Source organism: Fukomys damarensis, unplaced genomic scaffold (assembly GCF_012274545.1).
Source record: "Fukomys damarensis isolate Sample0158 unplaced genomic scaffold, DMR_v1.0_HiC HiC_scaffold_12, whole genome shotgun sequence".
NCBI lineage: Eukaryota > Metazoa > Chordata > Mammalia > Rodentia > Bathyergidae > Fukomys > Fukomys damarensis.
The window spans coordinates 33,213,770-33,236,585 of record NW_022900924.1 but is presented as its reverse complement, the minus strand read 5'-3'; the positions used below and the strand labels follow the sequence as shown (position 1 = coordinate 33,236,585).

The window sequence follows — 22,816 nt, the reverse complement described above, 5'->3', positions numbered from 1 at the left end:
AAGAGAAAAAAGAAAAAGAAAAACATACATTTTACTTCTAGAATCACATGCAGAACGGGGGTGGGGGTTGCATCTTTAAAAGGATAAATCCCTTGATTAGAATGTTTACCAAAAATTTCCTTACCTTGAATGCACTGAAGTGTTCCATCCTCCGCTCTTATTGTAAAAGTCTCACCTGGATTAACTTGAACGAGAATAACCTGCCAAAACAACACATTAATTTCAATTTAATACTAAAGCACCTGGGAGTTTTTGTCAAATTTTATTATCTAAATTTATATACTAGCAGGAAGTGTGGGCACAAAATATTATATAAATGTAAAACGTAGGGTATAAATCATAAACCTGGTTGAAATTTGGGGGGGGATAAAGAGAAACACACATGTTCTTTTAACCAAGTGAATTTTCCTGTTACTTACGTAACTTCGAAAATTCAACTTTAAAAAAATATATTTTTTGGGGGGAAGCACAATTCCTATTTTCCTCTCGTGAATTGAGACAACTGTTTTTTTGCGCGGCGGAGGGGTGTGGGGGGTTACTGGGGATCAAACTAGGAACCTTGCGCTTGCAAGACAGGCACTGGAACTGCTGAGCTAAATAAATCTCTGGCCCTAGAAAACTTTTAAAGAAGAAGGAAAAAAAAGGACCACTATACTTATAAAGGAAAATTATAAAAAATAAAAATTTTACTATAATATCTATGCATAAAACACAAAATGAAATAGGTACTACTAATTAGCCCCACAAAACGCAAATGTTTAAGTCTATGATCTAGAGTTAGTGTTTTAGCTATATGAACAGCGATATTTAACATCAGAAGATAACTTGAAAGACTAGACCATGAGCAGGAATGGCAAAGCACATTCTTTCAACAGTCTCACAGTTTCTGTTATAAGAAAATAAAAGGGCAAATTACTACTTTATATCTAAATATAATTTAAAAGGCATAATCCAAACTTAACTATAGTTAAAAATTATTAGGTTCAAGTTTAACACTATTCAAATAGTACATATTTTAGAAATTGACAGAATGTCATTGTGTTAACAGGTTTTTGGCATAAGCCTTATTTCCTCTTGGCTTAGACATTAAGCATGCTGTTCCCTACTCCCTTACTCTTGCCTACCACTGACATTATTCCTTCCCTAACTAGCCAATGTCTGTCCAACCTTCTCAGTTGAAGACATGGCATCTGACTCTCAAGACAGCTGCAGTCCCTCACTGAATGCTCTAAAACACACAAACAAACTCTCCACTTTACCACTTCTTCCTAAAATTTATAATTGTAATTAGTTACCTAGGCCATTATTTTAATTTGCTTTTCTTCTCTAATTAGATGACACAAGGATAAAATTTGACTAACTCCTTGCCTGGCATAGAATCAGAACTCAGTATTTTTACCGAATGAGTGAAAGTCATAAAACATAAAGAAAACCAATGAATACAATTATTTTAACTTAGAAATGAAGTTTTTATAAGATGAAGTTTGAAAGGCAACTTTATTTCCTATCAGTTTTGTAAAAGCATTTAATATCAAAGTCATTTCACCTTTAAAATTAAGCCTTTAATATCCATCCATTTATTTTGGTTCTTCTAATAATTCATCATTGGAGACACTGCTAACATGTTAAAATCTTTAAAATTAGGAAATAAATAAATTAACTGTAAAAGAACAGTCCAAGGTTCATCCCTGGTGCTTCCTATTTATTTTGAATGATAAGTTATTTCAAGGCAATTTATTTTTCCTGTACAGTAACTGTGTCAATAATCTTTCGGTCTTCGGTATTCAAATTCTAACCAATGTAAATACACTGTGCCATTTTAAGAAGTCAAAAGGAAATCCCTTCAGATCTCTAAAATGATAAAACATTTCAATTGCTTTCTTGAAACTGGGCTTTTAGAGCCATTCCTTTAACATGAAAATCATCTGAGTTAACTTTATTTTTACATATAGAGCATGCCTCTACTACAGGGTGATAAAACAAATGAAGAGAATTGTACCTGTTTTTCTCAAAGTCTTTAGTCAAACTCTAGCATCACTGTAATAGAGTCAAAACCATATGCTTTGCATCTGAACCTCTAGAGATAAGCTAATAATATATGCCTGTGGACTTAATTAGCTAGGGGAAAAAAAATCAATGCACATCAAGACTCTCTGTCCCAGATTTTCATATTCTTGTCAGATAATGTGCCCTGAATACTGGTTCTGAAAATACAATTCACCAGTACTATTGAAAGTCTCAGCCAAGAAAAAGAATTGCTGAATTGGGGTATGCTCCAGATTGCCACATTATCTTCCTGCCATATTGCACGACAAGTGCCTCAACAAGTGCCTCGAAAGTTCCTTGCAGTTACTGACACCGGCCACAATTCAAAGCCTGGCCCACAGGCATCCAGCAAGGGAAGTCCTGACTCCCACATCTCTTCTTCAGGGGGAAGGATGATAGGTAAAGAGCTTCCAAGCAGCCTACTAAAATACCTCCCCTTCAAAGATTTAGTCCCTCTAATTTTCCCTGCTGCTGAGTTACTATGGCAACCAGATTATAATCTACCAAGTTACCTCAGAAACCAGGCAAATCTCCTGCGTCCTAAAACCAATTTTTCTTAGTAAGAGCAACAGTCACCATTTGAACAATCTGTATCCATCTTGCCACTGAGATATTTTACAAGAAAGCACTGCATTATACTGAAAAAGGCTGACCACCTGGCTGCTTTCACTGTCAATTGCAGAGGTAAAAATACAATTTTGACAGAGGGGCCCAAAGACCTGTCCTGACAGCAGGCCTTGCATCTCCCTGCCTTGAGGAGCATGAGTCACACCCTGGCAGACTGGGGTATCTCTCTCTCTCTCTCTCTCTCTCTCTCTCTCTCTCCCCCTCCCTCCCTCTCTCTCTCTTTCTCTCCTCCTTAATTTCTCTTCAGCCATAAAGCAGCTGCAACTGCTACAAGTTCTCTTACATGCAGGATGTTAAACATAACATTGCTGTCCAATCCTCATCATTTTTGTGTCCTCACACTGACCATTTCCTGCTTTTCCCTAAGTCAGCATTAAAATGGATTTATGCTGTATTCTATGTCTTGTCAGAGAATAAGAAGAAAAAGATCACTGATAGGTTTTTTTTTCTTCTTAACACAGAACCATGCTCATCAAAGCATAGGCACATACCTCAGGCTTCATCAGATGTGTTTCAAGTCCACTAATGCTACCTGAACCAAGAATCCAAAAATAAACACAGGCAGTTTATCAAGGCTTAATGAAAAATAAGTGACCACTCTTGCAAAGTCCAGAAACACAATAAAAGCAGACAATGAATACAATTGAGAAAAAGGCTAAACCCAGTATTCTGAGAAGGCTACCCAGGAACAGGCTGAAACAAAGTGTAGCAGATCTTTCCTCACCAATATCAATCCAAATTTAATTGTTTTCATCCATTAGAAGAGAAAAAAGGGAGACTACTTTTGAAATTTAAACATGGGATGGCTGATTAACCAGAAAGCAACAGTATCTAAGATTACTCCTAGGGAAAAATTACTAATTTATGCTTCAAATTTAAAAATCACCAGCCAGCTGACTAAGTAATCACTGCAATGTCCATCAAAAGTGCTTCAGCTAGGAGGGGTCAGAGATTTAGCTCGGTGGTGCCACCGCCTGCCTCGCAAGCACAAGGTCCTGAGTTCTATCCCCCATACCAAACAAAAATGCTTCAGCTAGAGTAGTAACAGAGACTAAGCAAACATGAAATAGTGTATTTGTAGCATTCTTAGAAGTTCAAGCTGGATGATCAAGACATAAACTGATGTGTGAGAGGAGACCCCATCTCTTTTCTAGTCTCCTCTTGCCATACCTTGTAAAGCTTGTCTTTTGCTAACTCATTTCATGTATAAATAAACACTTTTCCCTTGGAGCCAATATTTTTGATGATCCAACAAATACCTTTAAGAGAAAAAAATGATACAAGCTAAAAATTACAAAAGAGCTCCATGTAAGTAAGGGTTCTATCCAGGAACAGCCAGTGTTATTTATGTGGTGCTGAAGAATCCAACTGAGAGCCTTATACATTGGAGACAACCTCAACCCAAAACTGCTTTTAAAAATCACCTTTGACTTCATAAAGAACAGGGCCGGGGATTTAGCTCAGTGGTTCAGTGGCCTGCCATGCAAGCGCAAGGACCCGAGTTCAATCCTGGTACCAAAAAAAAAAAAAGAACAGTACCTGCTTCTGGTTCTACTATTTTCTGGTCACATGCACACAGACATACACACCTGATTCCCAAACACACGTATTTGAGATCCTGGTCCACGTGCCACAGACTACAGCTGGCATTCAGCACAACTGAAAAATAAGCACTGTCTTCTGAGCCTCTTCTCTTCTCCAAATCAGGAAAAGGGAAGTAGCAGGTTGCTGGTGACGAATAATGGCCTTTATAATAACACACATAAGGAAAATCCTGGGGTTAAAGATATGAGCATGCAGATTAGGAACATACCTAGGGAGATGACAAGCAGGTACTGACTGCCTCACCATGCTTACCCATCCTCCCAAAACCTGAATCAAAGCTGGCAGGAAAAAAAAAAAACATACAACACCAGGAAGGACTTAACACAACATGGGTTGAAGTACAGGGACACACATGGTGTGTGGACCTTGTTGTTAGTCAACATAACCAATAGGATAAATGCTCTTATTTTGTTTCTTCTGGGACTTTCCAGTGATCCAAACTTTGTAATACCTTGATTTCCTCAAAAGATAGAAGGTTGAAAAGTTGTTTCCCTGGACAGAATATTCTGACATTTCTAAAATTAAATTTATCATGATGTAGGCTACTTTATTGACTCTTTTTCCCCCGTCTATAACAACTGCAAAAATACTTACTATTTACTAAACCTAGCTGGTCTGTCGAGTAGGTACTGTTAACCAGACTTCACAGATGGGAAAATGGAGACATAAAGAACACAAGAAATCTGTTCAAAGTCACTACAAAGTGCCTGAGACAGCATCATAATCCAGCCCTGCCTGACCACAATGGACAGCAGTTACACAAAGTCAGGTATCTACACAGATAGAGGACTTCAAAAATTCGCTATAATGAGAAAACAGTTAACTGGGTTAAAGGCACATCCCCAGAGACATAGGACAAGCTCTCCTCTAGGAAACCTGTGCTCGCTCCGTGAAGTAGAGCCTCCTACCTGCAATCAAGGTTCTGCAGTTAGGTAGCAAGGGATCCTAACTTCTATACTGGGCACAATTTAGTCTCACAAAATTATTTAAGTCCTTTAATGTACCGCTCCCAGCAACCTGATATAAACCCAGGTGCTAACACTTTAATAGCACAATCACTAGATGCTACTTCTCATGCTTTTCCCCCAAAATATTCTGCCATTAACAAGAAGACCAATACTGGAATGCTTAGTAAGAAAAAAGAAGTCAAGTGGGACAACTTTATACACTGAAACCACACTATTTTATGCCTATAGAAAATAAAAACAAAAGAGTTCCAAGGCTTCATTTCCTCAGAGGAAGAACTACTACACGTCCGCCACAATTCAGCAAACACTAATGAGCACCCAGAATGAGTCAGGCATTCTTGTAGGCCAGTGATGGTGAAGCTTTTAGAGCTCTCAGGGGTAACGCAGGTTCACCCCCACTGCTCTAGGCATTGGAAATAGAACCTCAGATAATACAAAATTCTTCCCACCTTGGGCTTGCAAATGGAACTGGCATGGGACTGGGGATGGGGGAACGTTTAAACAAAAATAAAACATTTATAGCCAGTGGTAAAAAAATACAAAGGCTGCTTGTAAGAAGTTGTACATCTGTATCTCTAATTGCATACTGCCTTGAATAAAGAGATTCTATTACAAAAAGAGCTGCTGTGTGCTAAGAATATAAATACAGCATTAACTTAAATGAAAAAAAAATGCATAATGTAACATAGATGCCCCAAACTAAGTTAAAAGCCTCTTTTAAAAGAGTCACTAACACCTGATTCTAAAGTTTCAACCACAGGACTTTAAAGACAAAGACCAAAAACATAAAAGCCCAAAATACTAAATAAACTTTAGTATGTTTTTTTCACCAGCTAAGAGTAACAGCTACCAAATACATACATGTATTTGGAGCACCACAATGTCTATTTAAATTATTTGTCTTATTAAATAAATTTTTCCAAGTAGTTGAGTATCAAAACTAACTCCACGGGCCAGGGATTTAGCTCAGTGGTTCTGCCGCCTGCCTCATAAGTGCAAGGTCCAGAGTTTGACCCCCAGTACCCTGCCCCCCCCAAAAGATAAAATATAACTCCACTTCTCTTAGCTAAGAATTGTGTTCACTGGGACCAAAATCTGGCTACTGCCAATACCATTTCAGGGCTAATCCTTTGCTACAGAAACTGATAAGTGAGGTACAATACCTTTCCACTCCTCAATCCCATCCACACATTGCGTACCCAGACCTGGATCTGAAATGGATGGAAAATCAGCAGCTCAGGGCTCTCTCTACCTAGCTAGCCCAACCTTGAGTACGCCTTGCACACTGAATCTAGTGTGTCCCACTCCATAAACATTGGGCTATCTCATGTCTGGTTTTGAATGGTTGAGAGAGAGCAACATGATCCCCACCGATGTGCTTTTGTCACATATCTCAGGTGCGCTGCACTGAACCTAACCAAGAAACCTAAAGTAGGAATCTCAAGGACAGCAAGAAAACATATTTGACTGCCTACATTCTAATATTCCATAATTTTCAGAACCTATTTCAATGCTCGTCAAATAACAGTGTCCTTTCCCAGACATAAACAATGTGTCCATGAACAATGTTTCCATCCTTAGAGCACATTTGATTATGAAATATACTGGAGTCAATTCTCCTGTATTACTATACTTTTTACGTGCTTAAAATTCTACAATTGACTATTACTTTGAGCATATTAACATAATCTGAGAGTTTTAAAAGGATTTGAAAGAAAAGACAGAAGAGCCCCCCTCTCCATCGTCTTTGCCCCTTGCACAGATTACCACCTATTTAGGCATTGATTATGTTACCCTTATTTAAATCAACACAATGCAATTACTGAAACCTTGATTATTCAAATCAACAAACAGTTACTGAGTAACTACTATGTAGTTACAAAACACTTTACAGTATTAAGCATGGATGCTTCTATGATAAGAATAATATAAGCTTGCCCATTTTGTATGTGGGTACTACAGCAGAGAACTATGATTAACCATATAAAGAAACATGTTATGGCTTGGATCTAGATGCCCCACCCCAGGCCTCATGTGCTTATAGGCAGGGCTTTGCAGAGCTGGCTGGATCTAAGGTGGGTGATACTGGGATTAAGGAGTATGGCACTAAATTAGTCCACTGACTGGCATTCGCATAATTCTGGGTAGCACAACCCAAAAAGCTGTTGCCTGGATGGGATAAAAGGGAAGGCAGACTGGCTGCTTGGTGCCCTCTGCTTGCTCTGCCATGAACCATTTCTCCTCTGTGACATTCCCCACCATGCCATCCTATCTTGGAAAGAGCTCACTATGAACTGAAACCTCTATAAACTGTGAGCTAAAATAAGTCCTCCTTTAACTCTGGGTGTCAGGTATTTTGTTTTAGTAACAAGAAGAGTAACTAAGATATAACATTGCATGCTGTCAAGTGCTAGGGACATAGATGACACCATCTAGAAACCAGGAAATGTTGAGGTTGGAGTGATATTTAAAGGGGGTTGGGAGGCTGCAAGTAGGTAAGCTAAAGAACAATCAAACATGTAAATGCACAGAGGCTTGAATGATGGGATATGTTTAACAATACCTGAATTTCCATATGGTGTGTACATGTAGCCATGAACCAAAGATGTGACAGCAGAGACAGACCACAGCCACCTCCAAAGGGCCTTATTTGCCCTACTGAAAGGTCTGAACTTTACTGAGCAAAAAGAAGGCAGCGTTAGTAGGTAACTCTGGTAGCAGTGAGAAGCTTAAACTGGGAGGCAAGACACTGGACATGTGGAACCCAATAAAGATGCTAATGAAATATTCATCAGCAACATAATTCAGGGACTATGTTGCTCCAAGTAAGAATTTTTAAAAAATAACTCATGGTTCATCTTAACTATGGCTACCCAATCTCAAAGTTTGCTGCTCTATAGTTCTGCCCAGCCCTCTACCAACACTGGGCTTTCTAAAATTGTAGTTGCCAAGCTATAGCTGCTTTCTATTTTCCTACTTCCTGTCATTCTAATTCTGTTAACTAAGTATGCTTCCACCATTCCTGTTTCCACCACTGCTACAACGAGCTTGTATCTCTCTTATGTCTCTTTTCCCTTCTAGATTTTTTCTGGCCCTTATTTCTTTCTCTTTAGTTTCTTGGCTTTTGCTCTAAAAAAAACTAACTCCAAAAGTATTCAACAGCTAACCTAGGTCTCCTATCCTTTACCTTTAGGCAGCTCACCAAACAGTCATGGTAGTCTATATTTGTACAGTTTGCATTGGCTTGCTGGCCAAAATATAATTACAAGTCCAAGGAGACTCACTACACTACTGGTCTTCAAGAGTTCAAAGTTAATCATATCCACCACCACCTGCATCACATGCATAAAGACCCAAGTTTGATCCGCAAAACCAAAAAAAAAAAAGTTAATCATATCCCCAAGTTCCCACCAATGACAAGTAAAATGAGACCCAAGAAAAAAATTTAATCAACTCTATGTTTCATGTTCTCAATAAAATATCAAATCACCCAATTCTCACCTCTAACCAGAGTTTCTACTTCTATTTGGGAAACACTCTGGTTTTCCTGGTTTTCAACTCCCAGCTCATCCATATTCCAGTGTCTATTTTGGCTTCCAGGAATCCCAGTTAGAGGAGCCATTCTGGGATCCATTCATGGAAGTTCTGAAATCTAAGCTCCTTCTTATATACAAAATGACTATCATTACCTGGAAATGCTTCAAATTAAGATTATCATAAAGAAAGCCAGCAATAAAGAATAATGCTATAGCATAACAGAATATGGAAACTTCATAGTCAGTCCAAGAAAACCCTTCCCCTGGCAGTTTTCTGACCCAAAAGCTGCCCTCTCAAAGTACAGAGAAAAATTAAAAACTCAGCCAGATCCTCAAGAAGCATTGAGTACTTGCCTTTTTAGACATTTAATCAATCTGTTTAAAAGATTATTCACTATACAATTCAGGAAAACAGAATTATACAGCTAAACACTTAGGACCACTGAAAAGTAAAGAAACTTTTCAAAGTGAAGATTTCAAGGTAAAAAGAACTGACAAATGCTCTGCAAAAACATAATGCTTAGCACTTGTCTAGCTTCTGCAGAGCCCTGGGCTCGATCCCCAGCAGCACCAAAAATTAAATAAGGTAATGCTTTCAGGTTTTCCTTTCGAGATTCCTAAAGCTTTGTTAAGCAACTATCAGAAAGCCAGGGACACTCATATTCAGTCCTGGAAGAATCACATCCTTGAGCACACACACATACCAACTTGTACAAATGAACAGATCATTCCAATTCTTCCCTCATTCTGCACCAAGTCCACATCCAAGACTCACACTAGCCTCTGCAGAACAAGAAGGAAAAATGTGACAAAGATTTTCCAGCCAGCCCCATCCCTCCTCCCCAAATGCCCTCAGCACATAGGAGCACATAGCAGATTCTATGCACGTCTAATTTGGGGCCCGTTTATGCACCATGACATCAGTGCAGTATAATGAGCCAAGTTTAAACTCCATCTGGGACAAATAATGTCCAGGCACACTGTGACTTCTTTTGTTTATATACACTGACTAAATGTGTCTTGGTGGTAAATGAACTAACTCTTAAGATTTATTTCCCAAGGCCTCCAAAACAATATTCTGCACACTGAAGCAACTCCTTGCCTCCAGTTCTCTTTCCAAGGCTATGCATAAGTGATTTTTAACAGAACACATGATTTTGAAACATATAATTAACATCTTGAGGAGAGTCAAAGTCCAAGCAGCCCTTCATCAATCTAAAACAAAGAAAATGAGGAACTCACTAGCAAATGGGTACTCTAACAGTTCACAGTATGAATGTTGCGTGACAATTCTATGCTCCCCGTGGAGAACAAGAAAAGCAGAGGTGAGAAATTTAAGGTAAGCTTATGCAGCAAAGTAGTCAGTTTCTTTCTTTCTGAACAGTTGTTTTTTTTTTTTAATTTTGGCATTATTTAAAAGAAATAATTATAAATACAGAATGAAAAACCACCTTATGGGTCCAACCCTTACAAGTTTCTAGATTTAATTCTCAAAATCTGCCTATAGCATGATGTAAGTTTGGAATGGCCATAAAGGGTGTAAAGGCTCTCTCCTAACTCTCCTCATGAGACTTCTGAGGAGAGCAGTACACTGCTTCGGTCACCACCATCTCTCACAGCTACTGACCCTAGAAGAACTGCTCTTCTGGTGCTAAGTCTAGGGAAAAAGTCTGGTCTTCGGAAGATATTACTCCCAGCTCCTCCTCCAAACAAAAACCCGTCCCCACAGTTCTCCACACAACACTTAGTCCTCAAAAATCAGAGCCAGAATCACTGCCACCTTCTCAAGTTAATGCGCCACATAAAATAATGCAGAGTCTCCTTTGTAAACTTTACAGTCAACTACTGCGCAAAACCCACCCCACGACTCTGTGCTGTTTACCTGAATAACACTGATGATGGAGATACGCTGCTCCCCCTTCCCAAAAGGCAGGACCTATGTTTTGGAAGAGGACATAAGTGGATTCAAACCCCAGCCCTGTGAGTTGCCAGCTGCAAGTACTTAACTTTTCTCACTTCGAATTTTGCCTATAAAAATGACTGCCACCTTATAGGGTACATGATTACTGAATGAAATGATGTATATAAGTGCTTAGCACCAGTCCTAGCACCTCATAAGCCCTCAAAGAGTTATTCTATTCCTTCTCTCTACTGCAAAAGACACAAAGAAATCAAAGTAACAACTGAAAATCATTTTTTCCAAAAATGTAAGTTACTGTCCACAACCACTCAATTCAAAGTTGTTAAAACCAAAGGCTTCTGATGATCACCCAGCTTATAAAGTAACATTTAGGTGTAAGGGCCAAAAATTTAGTCAAACACTTGGAGTCCTTTCAATGATGAAAAACTGATCTTTTATAATATTTTACATTTTTAAGGTACTGAAATCTCACAGAATCTTTTGGCCTACACGTTCTCTGGGGGTTTGGGGATAATTTCTAGAAAAGAAGCCACTATTCCCTCCAAAGAAGGGGCTCACACCCGGTGTGGTGATGCATTCAGGTCTTATTAGTGGGCATTGTTTGCAGTTTCAGGAGTACTGGAAGTAGCACAGTATGCAGTGGTGGTCATTGCCAAGTTCCTGGCCCTCAGTAAACCACTTTAAAACAAGATAGGAGACTCTGAAAAGTAAATTGGATGAGAACACCCAGCTAGGAAGGATAATATCCATATCAGTCAACCTTCCACATGACTGATGATGATTTATCTTAAAACAGATAAATTCAAAGGCAGGATATTTATATAAACCTAATGTCTGATTTCCTATTGCAGCCCTTAAAGAAAAATACAGGTGCCATCCTTCATCAGCTATATTAGCATTTTGTGTTATAGGTGAGGAAAGCCACCAAATAAACAATTAAAAAGAAAGAAAAAAATTCCTCTGTAAGGATGCTTTTCATGTGGGCTTTTGCCAAGGTAATGAGAGTTCAAATGTACCTCAAATAGGCACATTCTGGCAAAGCAAAATGAAAATTAAAATGGTGAAATCACAAAAAAATGAATGAGCTGCATTACTCTGACCAACTTAGCTACCAAACTGCATCACTAAATAAAACACACGCTTCAGAGTGTCACAGTCTGTTTTCTCATTTTTAAAGTGGTTTACTAGGGTTATGACGATGAGTTCTCCCATTTTTTAATGACTACCTTCTGAGCACTGTGCTACTTCAGGCAATCTTATAACTTTAAAGGAGCTTCTATTAAGGAGACTTGAAGATATGCATAAACTAAAATGACAACTCAACGCTGCAACAGAAAATAACATGTTCAAAAAAATGTTTAAAGAAAATAACGTTCAGTGCTGAATTTCTCTAACTACAAGAATTGGGTTTAAATGAAGAAAGCAAAGAATCAGAGGTAATGGCTGTGGTCTAGTTCTGTGTACAGGTAGTCTACAGAGTATTTATATTGTAAAGTTGTCAAAAGATCCCATTACTATTATTTTCAAATTAAATGGAAATCAGTTCTTTTGAGACAAATATTAGATATGAAGAAAAATGGACTTTGTGTTCCTGTCCTTTTTTTTTTTTGAGACAGAGTCTCACTATGTAGTTGAGATTGACCTGGAACTCACTGTGTAGTCCAGGCTTGTCTTGAACTCAGTGATACTCCTGCCTCAGCCTCCCAAGTGCTGGGATTACAGGCGTGCGCCACCACGCCCAGCTCTGCCCATTTTTAATGTGTGGGATTAGATTGTGTGACCTTTTATGTTTAGGAAGGGTCATTAAAGTGTTTGTTGTCTAAATACAATGTCTGTACACTAGGTCAACCTACACTCAAAACAAGGCCACGGTTTCTTTGGTTCTTTGCTGTCTCCACTAACTACCCAACTGTTTGCAAGGTGTAAGATTTTGCTAGTATAATTTGCTAAATGCAGACTATTCATTGTGACCAAAGGCTTATCTAATTATAATGCAAGGAGCAAACACTGAGCAGGTCAGGGTGAGGCAGGGTGAAATTGTTCTGGTCAGTGATCATGCTGAACACACCTGCTGCTCATAAAGCACACTCCCTTCTGAACAGATGATCTGATCTGATGGTGGCCTGCTAAGGAAAAAGGCCCAGGGGTGAGAAGCAATGCCAGTATAGTACAGGCAGAAACATAAAGTAGCAGGTGAACTCTGTTTCTTCTAGGACCCATCATGGCTAGCTTCAAGTTAATAAAACACTAAGGGTGATCAGAAAAAAATGATTAAGAAGCAGGTAGTTCTGGGCAATGTTAATTTAAATGAAGAAACAAATATAATCCAAAAGTAGCTAAACCCAAGGTTAGTAAGATATATTATGGTACTGTGGCAACTGGCTTCTTAGCAGGCTATTTTTGCATGTGGAAATGCAAGAGAGAGAGAAAAAGAACAGGGATAAATATCTTCACTTAAATCTTGGAGATAATGTCACTAAGTTTTGCAGCTTGCTCACTACCGTCATGTTTGGAGTGTAATACATATTATACACACTTATATTTTTAAATAATTATTTGGACAAAAGCTGAGAAGAGTTTTCCTACATAAGCCAATTATGTGTTAACATATGCCTTTTAGTCTTGCAGAACTGTCTCATCTTTCCTTCCTGTGTGTATACGCTATTTTTACTGTACTCTGAGATATACCAGTAGCTATCACATCACATTCATCATGACAGATATATATTTTCAAAACAGATAAAAAGAAATCTGAGGTTGGAAACCTATCAAATTTAATCTTACTCAAAGAAAATGTTAAAATACATACATTTCTTTCAAAAAAAATGCCTCCTCTGAATAATGCCAGGAAAATTTTATGTTTAAAAAACTCAATAAAGGGCCGGGGGATTTAGCTCAGTGGTGCCGTCACCTGCCTCGCAAGTGCAAGGAGCCAAGTTCAATCCCTGGGACAAAAAGAAAGAAAAAAAACAAAACAATCTCAATTAATACTTGAAGACTCAATTCTTGAGAACTGTAAAAATTATAAACCCAGGGTCTGCACTTCTGATCTCACAACACTCACACTTCACAATCCTTGTTCAGTGTCCTCTATAGTTAGAACTAAAGCACCTGCTTATTTCTTTGGCCCTTCCTGTGCTTTGATGAGTGCCCAAGGTGGCACTCAGGGCTTTAAATTCTGCTCACCTAAAAGAAACCACAGGTCCTAACTTGCAAGGAGCATAACTGAAACCCTTCTACAAAGCCATATTAACCAGAGCCCATTTTAAGGCATTTTACAAGTTATCATGCAAGTAGAAAACTAAAACAGCTTCATTAGTATGAATAGAATGGGGAAACCTGAAAAATCTTAATCATTTTGGCGATGTTTCAAACATGATATTCACAAACACAAGACGCAATTTCAAAGGTGAAAAAGATAACAATTTCCAGTTTCCAGACTCCAGACATCCACAGAGGCCAAATGAGTGACTTAGACAAAGTGAGGACTAAGGGTGATATTCCCCAGCTGAAGTAGGTAGCTACTTTTTTTTTTTGCTAGTCAGTCACAGCCAAGTGAGAAGTCCAGCTGAGAGCTGTCAGATCTCCCGAGTTTTCCAGATAAAAAGAAAAACAATCCAGAATTGTATGTTAATGTTCCTATTTTTAAACAACTATCCCTTCACATCCAAGGAAGGATCAGTTTCAGGATAGTCTAGCCGTGCTGCCAGTTGATACCAAAATCTGAAGATGGTCAAGTTCCTTAGAAAAAATAGTGTAATAGCAGATAGAGCCTTCACACAACTTCCTGCAAACTTTAAACGACATCCAGAGGACTCCTAATACCAAATATATAATGTAAATACTGTGTAAACATTTGTTTGCCGGATTTCTTAGGAAATAATTACAAGGAAAAAGGTCTGTACATAGTATATACACAATTTCTTGCCATTTTTTACAAATATTTTCTATCTGCAGCAGTTAGTTGAATCTGAGGATAAGGAACCAGGGATATAGAAGGCTGACTATACTGGCAACTAAAAACAGTATTTTTAACTATAAAAGTAAAAAAAAAAAAAAAAAAAAAAAAAAAAAAAAAAAAAAAAAAAAAAAAAAAAAAAAAAAAAAAAAAAAAAAAAAAAAAAAAAAAAAAAAAAAAAAAAAAAAAAAAAAAAAAAAAAAAAAAAAAAAAAAAAAAAAAAAAAAAAAAAAAAAAAAAAAAAAAAAAAAAAAAAAAAAAAAAAAAAAAAAAAAAAAGGAAAGGAAAAGTAAAGAGACTGTATGTATGATAAATACAGTAAGTAGCAGCCAGTTTTCAAGCCTTGGTTTAGATGAATTAAATGTGTTTATTTCTTTCAAACTCCATCCAGTCAAAAAGATTCACTGAATGCTACCACAGATGCCAGACACAAGAGAGATGCATTCCCTTCTCCCTGAATTTACAAAAAGAATCAAAGATTGCAGTAAGTTCAAAACAATCATAATGTTAAAATACTGTAGAATTCTAAATTGCCATTATTCTGCAATGCAACTTTGCCATGCCAATAATTTCCCTTAATCCTCTCCTGTAAGAAAGCAGCTCTATTTCTACCCATTAGAAGGATACTGCCTAGATCTTGTATCTTATCATTATTGCCTTTGGCTAATTAAATTCTGAAGTGTCTCTCAACCCAGACAGCTCAGTGCTGTTATAATTATATGTCATCGGTCCTAATTACTGTGGATGCCACCTCTAACAACAGCCTTTGATAATATGACACCAACATTTTCCTTTAAAATGCTGAGATTTTGCATAGGCCATGTCTTTTTGGAAACCTCCACAGTAAGTAGAACTGGCAAACCTAATGCAAAGAGAACTGAAGAGTTAGAGCACAGACTTGGATAAACACACCTTTATAGTTAACAAAGGAGAAGCTCAGTATAGGGATGGCTGCCTGATTTTGTAGCTGGAAAGTGGGTCTGGCTGAGGAGTGATTGTGATCTACACCTCTACAGAGTAAGTAAATCTAAAAAAAAGATATCAAGGGCCCCAGTGAGCCACTAGACTAGAGCATGAGAGGACAAACTGATTCACTAACAAGGAGGCTGAACAGCAAAGTTTCAAGAGGTCATAGGCTGTGAAGACTTGGCTTGTTTCAGATGTCCTTAATAGTAGCTCTCCATTGGATAGGCAATCCCTATAGAGCCTTCTCACTCAATGAAATAGTAGAAACTGCTTACCTGACATACAAAACATGAATAATAGTTCTAAATTGCAATGTAAGTCAGATCTCTGCTCTGATTTCATCCTGCAGATACTTTTCTATGCTGGTCTGATTCCTGCCCACCTATCCCACGCCTCAATCCCTCCTCTGCTCTCCCACTGTGCTGTTACATTTTGCAAACCAAGCACTTCTCTTATGGCTTGACATATGTGTAAATAAAGCTTTTATTTTTTTTTTTAAGTAAATCACAATTCACTCCCCAACTAAATTGCTCTTTCCCTTAGGGCAAGAACAGTGCTTATTCATCTTTGTGTCGCCAGCACCTAACACAGCACTGCACATAAGGCATTTGATAAATGCTTATTAAAATGAACAAATCTATTATTCAGTCACTCCTTAATTCAGTCATAAATCTTACCCTTTCTCTCTTTTCCACCCCAGATCTCGAAAAGAGAGGCTAATATCTTGACATCAGAGGCCTCTGCAAGTTTAAGTGGTGAAGGAAAACTGGATCAGTTTGCAATAACAACTTCATTTGAATATCTGCAAAAGCTGTGCATTTCTCACACATCATTTTGCTGAAGAGTGGGGCCCAAACTGGGCCATGATTGGTTTTCTAAACCAACATTTACCCAGCCCCACTCTACTCTACAGCTTAAGCCCTTGCCATAAATAGGACTCTATCTGAAGAAGAGGCTGGTCCAGGACATTACTCAGTAGTAGTTAACAGCAGCAGCCTCTGTTTTCACTGTCAGTTCCATTCTCATTCGAGTCCTGCATCCTCTTTTTTCCTGGGTAATCTTCCCAAAAGTTGTTTATCCACTTTTCTACACTATATTGACTGTAAAGCTTCCTTTCTGCCAGAATTTCTGAGGTGTAGCAAAGACCAATTGTATACACAAAACTCTTCTCGGGTTCCTGACACAGCAGCCATGAGTATGTTTAAACACTAACCTGTACCGTTAGAGGACATGAACTACTGAATACGAGAAGGAAGCCATAAGGGAAAAACGTATTGAGAAGATATCAAGCAGAACATAAAAGGTCACTGGACTACAGGAAAGGCACATTTGATGTAAAAGACTTAGCAATGATGAGATTTGTAAAGTTGTAATACACTTAATTCACTCTCTGGAAAGTTCTATTCAGAACAACACTTCAGGAAAAACTCTGCCTATGAATTCTGTCTAGGGGAAACAAGGTCTTTCAAGAACAAACAAAAAACAAACAAAAGAAGGGGGAAAACCTTACACTCAAATGAAGTGACACGCTGAATGCTGATCATCAGGAATAGGCAAAGTTAGGAGAACTGGAAATGACTGAGGTTAACATTAACCTCCTGCCTCCCAGGACAAACTTAGTAACATGCAACCCTGCGAGACCAGTATTCTGTTTACACTGAAGGAGACATGCTGCCTGAAGAAGATGCATTAAAAGTACTCAGTGACAATTAATATTCTAGAGGTTTAAAAGAATAAAAGGGAAGCAACAGGATTAAAAATACAGGATGACAAACAAAATATACACTAGGTGCCTTGTAGGTGGCTAAATGCTGGCCAGGATAAAAAAAGCATCTGAACCTGTCCCTACCCTACTAGGGATCTGCACTGAATATATACATCAAGTGTCACCAAGAATCCAAGAACAGGAGGTGGCATCCTCATACAAGCATAAGTGACAAACATTAAATTAGCAAGTCAGAAAACTCTCACCAGCCTATGTGGCTATTTCTGTTCTTAACTTAATGGTTTCAGTGGCTGCTGTACTGTTCTTCAGAAACTATTAAAATACTAAGCCAATTTAAAAATCAGAAATTGAATTGGTACTTACTCTTTTGTACTCAAGACTAGCTACCACATCTTTAAAGTTTTTAAGATGTGCCACAAGTCTATAACAAAGAAAGTGAAATGTACCAACAGGTTCTGAAAATGTCACATGTTAAAAACTCAAATCAAAATCTGAGTTTTACAACTCAAAGATAGAATACAAATAATTAGGTCTATTTAAAAAAGCAAATGCTGAGCTCCAACTATCCAGGAGTGGGTAAAATTAATGGTGAGAAAAGCAGCTACATTCATTTAGAAGACAACAGTTCCAAATGAGGCTAATTAATGTCACTCCTAATTATAAGTCCAAGAGAAATAAAAACGTATGTCCACATAAGAATTTGCACATGAATATTTACAGCACTGTTCTTCATAGCCAAAAAGTAGAAAAAATGATAATGTCTATAAATTGCTAAGTGAATTAGTAAAATGTGGTATATCCATACAAAGGAATATTATCTGGCAATAAAAAAGGAGTAAAGTATTAATACATTCTACAAAATGGGTATTCTTTAAAAACATGCAAGCTGGGGATTTAGCTCAGCGGTTAGGTGGCCTGCCTTGCAAGCGCAAGGACCAGAGTTCAATCCCCGGTACCAAAAAATAAATAAAAAATAAATAAATGAAAACATGCAAAGTGAGAGGTATCAGATACAAAAATTCAAATATTTTATGACTTGACATATATGATTTATATGTACCAAAATCTACAGAGAAAATAAATTAGTGATTGTCTATGAATTGGGAGGGCAGTAAGAAGTAGCTGCCTCTTTTCAGGCTGATAAAGATATTCTAAAATTAATTGTAGCCAAGGTTTCAATGAACACACAAAATCCCACTCATTGTATATTTTTTAAGTGGGTAAATTACATGTCATGAGAGTTGTATCTCAATAAACTACTAAATTCATGACGGTGTTTAATAAGTTACTTCATTCATGTTGTGTCTTGCTCATTTTTTAATAATATTTTTCAAAGCTTCATTTATAATGAAGATGTTTCCTTTTTATGAAAAGACTCAATTTTTCAGTCTTCCCCTCTCCCTGCTACCTACATAAAACGATAAACCAAGGTTTCAAACTTAACATGACTTCAAAAATGAAAATTATCACTTTCTCTTATTTAAAGGGCCAGAGCACAGCAGAGTCCCTCCAAGAACCACTCCTAATTAAATCCAGAAACCTTCAGGACAGAAATCAAGAGAAAGGGAGCTGTGGGAAGTGAAGAGCTCTCTCAAAATGGTGGTGGTTCTTTTGCATCTAGAGCATGTTTAGAATGCCCTTTGTACAGCTGCAAAGTATTAAGCATGCTACAAACCCAGGAGGTAAGCTTCACCACATCACTCCTGACAGACATTTAGGGAAAACCCTGTAGCCAAAGGTACTCTTGACAACACTAACGTCTGGGAAGTGGCCACAATATCACCCACCTTAAACTGTCATCCCAGAGGTCTGCCCTACTCTGCCTGCAGTGTCTGTCACAGAAGGTAATCCTGTGCCTACAAAAAGTTTTTGTCAAGAGGCAAATGTGTTGTCTCAGGGAGAGCACACTAAAAGCCTCAGAAAACATCTGTATGTTGCACTTGCTCTGGTTTGTCCCATATCCTGAACCCATAACAGAGACCCACCTGAGCACCACATTGCATGGGCCCTTAAGAGCAAGCAATGGATACCAACAGGTACCCAACCAAGCACTCAGCACTCAGAACTCAGTCACCAGCTCTTGGACTCTACCTTGGAGATTTCCTCTCCTTCCTGTTCATTTGGGTACCCCTCCACCTCTCCCTATATTTTTCTCTGCTATTTCACTGCCATTTTTTGTTTTGTTTGCTCCTTGAGTTTGTCATCCTCTTTTGCTTTTAGCCCAAATTTCACGCACAAGCTTCAGGGCTGCCACATTCACCTAGGCCAGAGCTAAGTGTTGGGGCCCAAAGAAAGGACCAGACACTTAAAGGGATGAGGGAGACACAGGAAGGGGAGGAAACTGAGAGCAGGAAAAGGAAGAAAATGTCAGTCAAATAGGCCACTGTCTGGGCTGAGTCCCAGTGTTGTAGAAGCAACATCAAAGCATGATAAATCTCGGGTTGATCCTGCTGAGAGGATTATTTCAAACACATTTTGCCCACTTAACAACTTTGCCCCATTAAGGTTAACACCAATCAATAGCTTGGTCTACATAACGTATAAATGTTAATGCTCTCAGCACAATCAGACATATTTACTAATTAAAAAGACTGAACATTTCCTTCCCATGAGATTTGTTTAGACTAAGTGTACCATCCATTTTGAGAAAGCTTGCTACTTGACTGTTTATAAAACAGATAAATGAACAGATTTTCCCTTTGCAGCTTTGTAGAAAGCTTCTCAGATGAAAGAAAACATGGTTTTATTAGCCAAAATTATTAAGCAGCTTCTAATTAGAGCAGAGGTCAGAGATCTGAGCTGGGAAATGCCACATGGCCCTCTGAGGAGAGCTACACTCTTCACAGTCTTGGTCATGTCTATGTGCTAAGGCACTCGCCTCTGAGAAAGCTGGAGAGTTCTGAACCTGAGGGCTCTTTATGCTACAGAAAGCTAGCTAATAAACTACAAAAGGTGGTTCTGGGCAAAGTGGATTGTAGAAATGAGGAGAAATCATCAACAAAATACAAAAAAAAACCAGTACACAACACCACAGACAGGTGGCCTCCAATCTCCACTCTTGCTACATAAACAGAAAGATGACGACATAGCAGACACCTAGAGGCTGCTTTCCAAGTTCAGTCACATTTGAATACCTTGCCTTTTAAAATTCTTTTAATTAGTAAAAAGACTGCATTGTAAAATCATTCACAGCATTTTGAGAGCTTTCCGTGCATGTCTGGAGCAGGGCAGGCAGAGGTAACAAAAAGAAAGGCCCGAACGGACCACACGTGAGGATGACAGGCATGCACTGCAGTCGGATTTTGTTCCAGATGTAACAGGTTTTAAGGCCGGGACACATTTCTTAGTCTTAAAGGATCACTCCAGCTGCTGTGTAGAAAATGCTTGCTGCAAGGGCAAAAGTAGAAGCAGGGACAGCAAGAAGAAGCACTGCTGAGATTAAGTCCACGGGACATGCTAAAAGTCCAGAAGAGGAAGGTGAGAAGAGAAGGTGGAGAACAGGGAGCCGAAGAGGAAAGGAAGTTAAGGAAAGAGAATCAGGAAATACTACAGACTCCACTTAGAAAAGTATTGCTACAAGAGGGACACGGGAAAGAGTGGTGATAGAGAGAGACAAAGCCAGTGAGGACGTTTTGTTTCCTGGGTGGGGCAAGGTGAAGATGTTTGTGTGTTTAAAATAGAGGATAACATAGTATGTTGATACAAAAGTTCTAGTATGGAAGGAGATGAAGGAAACCGGAAAGGAGTCATCTGCATCAATGGTGACAAGGAATGAAATTTATTCAAATAACAAGTATTTACTAAGCACCTATTCGATTTCCATCTAAAGCAGAAGAAAGAAATTGTTGAGCAACAAGAAGGTCTAAACTGAGGTATATAAAATGTACTGTGATAAAAAGTGTTAATTACTATAACAGATTAGTGGAAATGGGCATGTACAACCATCAAATAAATGACTAACATACTGGAATTACTACACTATGGGTAAACATTTTTCAAATAATTCTTTCCAATTCTACTACTCATAAAACAAAGATTTTTACACCTCTAAAGAAATGCAAAGATGAAACATTCATTTAGTTACAAGACTGAGCAAACCTAGTTTTTTATCAATTAAAAAAATTGTCATTCCAAAAGCTCAACTCTAAAGATTTTTAAGTTTTACTTACAATTTAAATTGTTTCTTAAGTGTTATATGACTGAGTTCAGAAATTACTTTTCTATACCATAATGTTAGGTAACCACTGACAAAGAATTTCTACAGAAAACATAAGCACCCTCATTTTACAAGCTACACATTTGGAGGGATTGTTTCAAGAAGGAGCCAGAGTGGGTTCACCCTGACCTGTGCGTCTTGTCAAGGTCACTCCTGCATGAAATCAACCCAACCCTCTCACTCAGCATCTGCTCCAGCCAACCCAGCAAACTGGTTAAGCCTAATACATGGTATGAACAAACAGTTATTTTATGACAAAGACTTGTACATACACTCAAAATGACTCATTTCAAAAATCACATTTTTTTTCGGTGCCTCAAGAATACTAAACTGGATGAGGTAAGATTTGCTTTTCTTGACAAGAATTTTTTTTTTATTTTTTAGTATATGTGCTGCTGAAGTGAGCACAAGAATTTCTGATTTTTAAAACAAAATCATACAGCAATTTCACAAGAATACCTCTGGAACTACTAAGGTTCAAAATCAAAGACCTCTGAATCCCAAAACAAACGCTAACTTCATGTTTCCCCCTTAGACAATTTGACTTAAATTTCCCTCTCACTACACCAACCTGCTGGGCTGCTTCTCCGTTCACCAAGTGAGGCATCATGGCTACCTCTCCATTCAGCAGTGGTGGCAGTTCCAGAGGGATTTGGTCGGTCATCATCATTGTGACGTACATTCATGGAGAATTTCCCTCAACTGGCTTCCTGCAAGAGAACCACCATTCTTTTAAAACAGACTCAAGACCACAAAAATCACCTATATTAAGTGACATAAGTCAGCAATCTAAGTCCTCTGTCATAAGGTCTGCTGAAACCCAAATTATTTGGATCACAGAGAAATATTATTATTGTGTCTAGCCCTGAGAAGGGGTAGAGACAACACAAAGAAATGACCTGAACTGGGAAACTAAAACCAGAGTCTGCAAGCATGACCTCTTACTCTTAAGTTTTATCATTTAGTTATAAACTTCTAAAACACACAACTAATAATAGTGACCCTACCAGAGAGAGCTCTCTGAGGAAAAAGTGAGATATTTTGAGATGGTAAAAATGTCAAACAAAAACTGGTGGTATCATTATCTTTAAGGTAATTACCAAGATAGAAGATGATTCCAAAGGGAACAACTTATACTTATTAATTATAAATTTTTCTTTTTCATTAAGTCCAAAATAATACTCATAAGCATTTAACCAAGGATAACTATGTGTACTGCAACTGTTGCAATTTCTGACAGCAATTAA

General features: G+C 38.1%; 1 protein-coding gene across 1 annotated transcript in view; it reads right to left on the bottom strand.

The window, feature by feature from the left end:
- Window positions 1–22,314, bottom strand: part of Fndc3b (fibronectin type III domain containing 3B) — a 250,556-nt gene extending 228,242 nt beyond the window's left edge. The window contains exons 1-2 of the mRNA XM_010632407.3: window positions 22,141–22,314; window positions 125–200 (exon numbers count right to left, since the gene is read on the bottom strand). Of these exons, the coding sequence (XP_010630709.1) occupies window positions 125–200; window positions 22,141–22,251 (187 nt within the window). The 5' untranslated portion in view covers window positions 22,252–22,314. The remainder of the gene's footprint in view (window positions 1–124; window positions 201–22,140) is intronic.
- Window positions 22,315–22,816: the final 502 nt, after the last annotated feature.